At 43.9% G+C, this 6,805-nt stretch overlaps 1 protein-coding gene across 1 annotated transcript in view; it reads right to left on the minus strand.

Moving 5' to 3' along the window:
- The window catches only part of T265_06470 (hypothetical protein), a gene marked incomplete at both ends in the record, with an annotated part of 5,281 nt that extends 1,585 nt beyond the window's left edge, over window positions 1–3,696 (minus strand). The window contains 3 exons of the mRNA XM_009171738.1: window positions 18–119; window positions 233–440; window positions 3,646–3,696. Of these exons, the coding sequence (XP_009170002.1) occupies window positions 18–119; window positions 233–440; window positions 3,646–3,696 (361 nt within the window). The remainder of the gene's footprint in view (window positions 1–17; window positions 120–232; window positions 441–3,645) is intronic.
- Between the last annotated feature and the right edge of the window lie 3,109 nt (window positions 3,697–6,805).

Raw genomic sequence — 6,805 nt, forward strand, 5'->3', positions numbered from 1 at the left:
AGTTACGCTCGGCTTACTAGCTTCTTCGGACTCCACGGCTTTCTGTTGGTCTTGGAGGGCGCCTGCCGCATTTGTAGTACACCCATTCTTAACGCAAAATAGTGTTGGTGCTTCGATTACTGGATGAACGCACAAATATCATAAAGTTATCCTTCATGTATTCATTTGAGGTCTTCTCAAATGTCGTGAAGGATGAAAACAATACACCAACAAATTTCTCAACGAAAGCCACTTCCGAAGCCATAGCAGACGAAGTTCAAAGCCGAATGTGCGCCAATAATTTTCAAATGACATCGATTAAAACAAATCGCAAAAAAATGACGGCAGATGAGGGGGGTTTTCAGTCTACGCATATATGCGAAGAAGTGCAACATTTTGACGTTAAAGTTTTTATTTCGCCCGCAGGGGGTTTGCAGAAAAATACATTGTGCGTCTAGCCGCTGGCTAAAATAACTGAAAATTGTAACCGACGAAGAACTGTGCGCCAAAGTGTGACAGCTGGTGAGATCTATGTTCGTCCAAAACAAAGCTAAACGGATAAGGAGCAGTTATGTCTGCCGCTTCCGGAGACGATTGGACGAAATAGCTGCCTCAGTGGATCCACGCTCAATACAAAATTAGAATGAAGAAAGGTAGTCAGAATCAGTAACAATGGTATCTTTCATAGTGTGGCGCAGAAAAACGGTTAAATTTATTGGTTCCGGTATTTTAGGGAGCAGATGACCGTAAATTCTAACTAGGGTATTATTACAGAATGATAATGAACCGACACAGGACATGATCGTTGTCCATTGGGTCATAAGGATGATTGAAATCACTGGTGAGGTCCAGCCGATATAATCAGAGACTTTCAGTATTCGGTGGTGTCCTATATATGTTTATGCTTATGTGTACACGTAGGGCTGTTACCATTAGGAAATTTGAGGATTGTCAATTGATGTTGAGGCGCCAAGAAGCACCTTAGAACTGCTCGATTTCCATTTGGTACAACTGGCACCACGCATCTCAAGAATTGCCAAGGAGAATAGCACGTTCAACCCTCTGGACTGCAGTTAAGGACTGGACGGTTCGACAACGGGCAGCGGTTCAGCTGTGTCATGGACTCATTCTAAAATGGGATATAACCCTATGCATCATTCAAACATGGAATCCACATAACATGACATGTTGACCGACTCATCAACTGACCTAAGCCGTACATCAGCCGCGCTGGCACATCTTATCTATTGCATGGTGCCGTGCGCAATCTTGGTGATAAGACTAGGGGAGTTTGTGTTAGCCGGATGCTCCCGGGGTTGTGAAATGCGAACAGTATAAAAGCAACATTGTTTAATATGGAGGCAAAGATGCAACATAAGATGACTCAGATTTCCGCTCGGTCTGCAGAGAAAATGGGAGAAAAATAGCCTCATGAGTGCCACCCATAAAAGACAAAGCGTCTTGAACAGCAGCAGAATCCAGGGCTTATTACAGAACATGGTAAGAATACGCATGCCTGATCTAGCAGATATGCAACCGTTCAGTACATGGGTAGTTATTGCTTGGGTGCAACAAATCGTATGGTACAATTAAGTACAAGGGAATCATCAGCTCGAAAACAAAAACAGCCGCACCTAGTAGGGATTGACATCTTGGGCGATTCAACGGATGGTCATTTAGGTGAAAGGAGAAAAGGATTTGTAAGAAAAACGAGCTCAAATAATGATAATTGTTGCAAGATTCTCCCTGGAAAGTCTTAAGTCGTTTTAAGGGATGGTGTGTGGCAGAGAAAGGATGGAATGCTTTGTGAGCAGAAAACGGAGCTGCTCAAAATGAGGGAAGAACGATAACAAAGCCCGCACAACAAGACTTCTGAAGAAAGTCAAACAAATATACGGCTGCAGGAAACAGCCGACTTGCGGATGGAGTTTGAAGGTAGGCACTGAATGTTCAGCAGTGACACGAGATGGGCGCTAGTTTTGAGCGGGCATCTAAGATATTTGTTCGCTGGAAATGAAGTTCTCCTGGATAGGCAAAAAAAACGAGTGATTAACCCCATCATTGTTAGCTCATTTTTGGCATCCGTGGCGTTGCTAAAAAATGTTGTACGACATATCAATTGGAACAATGTGTGTAAAGCACATCTGCAGACCGTTCAACCTACGCGTGGTCACTTATTTTAAATTCGACGAACAACTACGAGACACACGAATGAGATCCCCATTATCGAGAGTTGCTAATAAAATTTCATTTCAAACCGTTAAAGAGTGATCCACTTTTGAAGCAAGTCCAAAAGCATGGTCCGGCAATGGGAAGAATATTTCAATACCGATAAAAGCTGATGAGTCAAAAATTGTGTCTCTTAAAAGACAAACTTTTATGACAACGTTTAATTTAGACTGCTAGATGAAGAAAGAAAGGCCCGATCGCTTTGGACGCTCACATCAAGGAATTGCCAACCAAACAACGACAAACCAAGGTGTACACCAACGCCACATATTCTGACTAAATTCTATCGCATTATCACTCGCCCCCTCTTCTTGGAGCTAGGACAACTTTTGACTTCTATCAGTCAACTAAGACGTGCTTCTTGCTTTGCGGTGACTAGCGCCGGGGATGAGAAGCGTTTGCGAAAATGTATCGCAGGAAACTTTCCTTCAACAATCTCATTGGAAAATATTTTAGAAGCTTCAACCGGGCTGACTAAACAGCACAACAAAAAAGTGTGTGGCTCACACTGCCAAGCATCAAAGGCACTTTTAAAATAACCGCAAAAATATTATGTCAGGCCAAGACAAATAACGCTAGAAGATGACTGCAGGCCGTGTATACCCGGCGCCATAAGGAATCCTCTGTCATCCGCTCATACCTTGCCATTATTTTTGCAGCAGTTTATTCATTACCGGCCGCTTACTTTAAGCATGATGTTCACTCACTTTGTGGTCAGTGAGCTTTATTAAAACTTCATCCTCCTTAAATTGAACCTCAGTGGCAAAACGCGTCTGAGTTCAGGTCGATTCCTCTCAAGTCTCTAAGGAGATCCAGAACACTCATCAGTTAACTGTTGCCTACAGGTGTTTAGTGTGCATCAAGTTAAGCGATGTTTTAGAAATTTTGGTTCAGAGGAGCCCCTTCTGCATGACTTTCTTGATGTGCGCGAACAATATTTGTAACTACCTTTTGGAATGGATAAACAGTAACATTTTTAATCTCCGAATATCACAACGCCTACAGTGAGTGCACTGATCTACCTCAGCTTATCCTGGCGGTAGTTGCATCACTTCTAATCATTTTGTCACAATTATTAGTTTGAATAGGTAGATGAATAAATATTTTGGTTTGTCAACGATACCTTACCCACACTCGTGGAAACGAATGGTGACTAATACGCAGCTGTCTTGTTACGCCGCATCGTGCCAACCGTCAATTTGACTGCTCGACGGTTAACATGCCACAGTGAATATTTTTCGCATAACAGCTCGGAAAGAAACCAGGATCCGCACTGGTTACTCACACAGGACAACGAGCTTGAAATAGCTCAGTTGCCATAACGCAATTTTCCTCAAATTCTTCTCAACGTCTGCTGAAAGTTTCCAACCTGCCGGGTACCTCCTGGCTGTCCACCACGGATCTTAACTTGTAAGCCCAGTCGCCTGCCCAACTTACTATAGAGGGTAGGCCACAAAATGTGCGAGTCATACTCGTGGCGACGCCCATGCTTTGGATCAATCATTCTCAACTGAGGGCCTTTTGGCAAAAGCCTCAGTTGGTCAACACATCCGAGAAAATGGCCACTCCGTATCTCATCACAGCGCAGACAGCTGTAAACCCAATGCTCCTTCGGGAACTTGTTTGTTTACCTACGCTTTCCAGATATTTTGCGGGTTTTCACTTTGTTGCGAGCTTCCTTGAAGTGTGACAACTGACGGTATGACGCCCACCAATGGAGAATAAACATTATTATTTCCCCCACTTATTCCTCTCGCCGCCTTGCACTTGGTTTTTGCATTGATTTTCACCCTTCAATCTTTCGCGATGATAGTTTACTGAAAACATAAGATACCAAAATGCACCGGCTTTTTCACGATACCCTGAGGCAATTTATTCATTGTGTCGGGTGTTTGGACTGCTTTTTGCTCATCAACCCGGCGGTCTACTGTTAGCGTTCTTTGTTTCCACAGATTTGTCTCAGGAGTGGTTTGACTTGAACCACAGCAAGAAATTTTTGAGCTGGTTTTCACCTGGTGTATAATCGTTGATCGTACCTATTTAGATCATAGCATGTGTGTACGTTTTGAAATCACTGGGAACCGGATGCTGGATTGAGAAAACGGGACCTTTTCGGGGTATTCGGCACAGTTGAACTCCTGATTAAAAACGCCGTCAAAAGTGACAAAACTTTTGTCAACCCCTTCGACTAGCATAATGGACTGGTGACAGATATTGAACGGCTTTTTTATTGGCCAAATACAAGCACCAACCTCACGATAGTTTCATCAAATATGAGATCACAGGGCGGTTCGTGCTCCTCTATGCCAAGTGCCGCCAACAACAATGAATTTTCCCATAAGTTATCGAATTCAAAAAATTTTCAACTGAATATATACTCGAACGGATTGGAACCAGAAGCCAGTGTTACTGGAAGAAGTGTCGGTTGCGAACTTCGACACTGATGACCCAGCTGAATCAGTGGAAAAAATAGAATCCACTGGCACTGGCCGCTTATGCCTAGACTTGCGGCCTCTGAGTAAGAGAATGAACGCGCCTCAGCTGTGCTTCTTCAAATTGTTTTTGCTGCTGTTGCATTAATTTTCGGAGCTTATCCAATTTCACAGCTTTCCGTTCGCCATCGAGGGTTCACTAACTGCTTTAACCGTCTAAACTCATGCAAAAACAGATCATAACCGAAATTCAGAAGACAACAAAATTATGGAGATTCCGTAACTTCTGAACGCGTCTTTGGAAGCTGTTACACCCACAATTTATGCTAATCAGAGCTCAGCTTGGCATTGTATGCACAAACGGCCCGTTCTTATTGCAGATTGGGTTTCTGGCGTGCGATTCATGCACAAGCCGGTATTATGATTGGTTAGTTTCACATAAGCCGTGAATCGCACGTATTCATATTGCATTTGTGAAGAAGCCAAGAGAAGAGCGGGCATACGTCTTGCGGCGTCATCTCCATTTTGGTTGGCTGAAATATATATGGCGGGAGCAGTCAAAATTGTCAACATGGAGAACTGGATGGTTATGATTGGCTCTCTTGAACGAAATATGTGATTATAATTGGGTTGTATCTAATAGAAATTTACGCTGTTAACAAATTTCCAAATGTAATGAAGGCAGATACTGCGCAATTCTCGGTAGTTTAACACAGCCTTCTTGCGACAACTGGCTGACCGTGTTGTTCCTAAAGGTAACTGTATCTCAAAAGGACGATGAATTTTGTGTTCAATGTCACTAACAAAAAGTAAGAAATTAGAAAAGCATAGAATCAATAGATACTGCTGGTGCGTCCACTGTTTTCACTCAGCGTCGGTAGATGGTTATCATACGGTGAGTCGTTCGATAATAGCGATTTGCCTACGTGTCATTGTATGTTAAGCTTAGTGCACGCCCCGAATGTGCATCGTGTGAATTGTTTAGTATGTACAGGAATCGGTATTATCTTGATCGCTTTAGCTGTGGTCTATGATAAGTAAACTGTCGACGCGTCCTTCGCAGCCAGAGGATCGATGATATTGTTTGTGGTTATGCCACAGAAATTCACCTATTTCCCATTGCTGGTAGTCTATCCTTCACCGCAAACGCATGGGTGGACATAAATCACCAATCGACTGAACATCTCGATGAACGTGAACTCGTTTCCCAAGTAACTTTTATACTCGAACCTGCTTCATCTGCAACACTAGTGAGTCGCATAAGCCTCACTGCACACTGTAATTCTGCGTCTCCTGCTACCACTTGCCCGTATTACATTTTTACCCCACTACACGTATGATCCGACGTACCTTCTCCCGTATTACTCGCATGGACTTCCAAATACTCTATGGGGCCTACGTCAGACCGCTCCTGGAGTACGCCAACCAAGTTGTCTACTCAGGACGTACGAAAGACGTCACCCTCATTGAGCGCGTCCAGCGGGCCGCCACGAGAATGGTTGCCGGCCTCAAGTCCGTGGACTACGAAACGCGTCTCGCGACGCTTGATCTCTTTCCCCTGGAGTACCGTCGCCTCCGAGGGGACCTAATTCTTACTTACGCCCTGTTTGAACAAAGCTTGGGAAACAGGTTTTTTACCGTTGACCCAGCAAACACCCGGCGGGGACATAGTAAGAAAATTTCCAATCTCAGGGCACACACATTCATTAGACAAAACTTTTTTCATTTCGGGTAGTAGCTGCGTGGAATGACCTTCCTCCGACGGTTGTACACGCTCCTTCTCGAACCCAATTTAAAGCACTATTAGACATTTATTTATGCGAATCCTCGCGCTGGCGAGCATACTGCCCCGCGCTGAGAACATAAAGAGCAGTGCTACACCCTTTTTTCACTTGTGCCTTTCAGGTGAACGACAGCCACTGACCGAGAAGAACAAAGCCGACCCGGGAAACTTGGGCAAAAGCCTCGATCCTGTGTATCAATCCGTGAATCCGTGAACTGTTGGCCTGCTATGCCTGTTTATCTCTCTCACTATTGTTGGTGTTCAACCTTTCTAACTCAGTTTCGGCTGGTAATCGCTCTTTCCAGTTTTCGTTCGAATAGATTTTTGTGAACCCCTACCTTCAGAGAAACATTTTCACCTATTTCTTCCATTGCTTGATGGT

This window comes from Opisthorchis viverrini (assembly GCF_000715545.1).
Source record: "Opisthorchis viverrini unplaced genomic scaffold opera_v5_137, whole genome shotgun sequence".
Lineage (NCBI taxonomy): Eukaryota > Metazoa > Platyhelminthes > Trematoda > Opisthorchiida > Opisthorchiidae > Opisthorchis > Opisthorchis viverrini.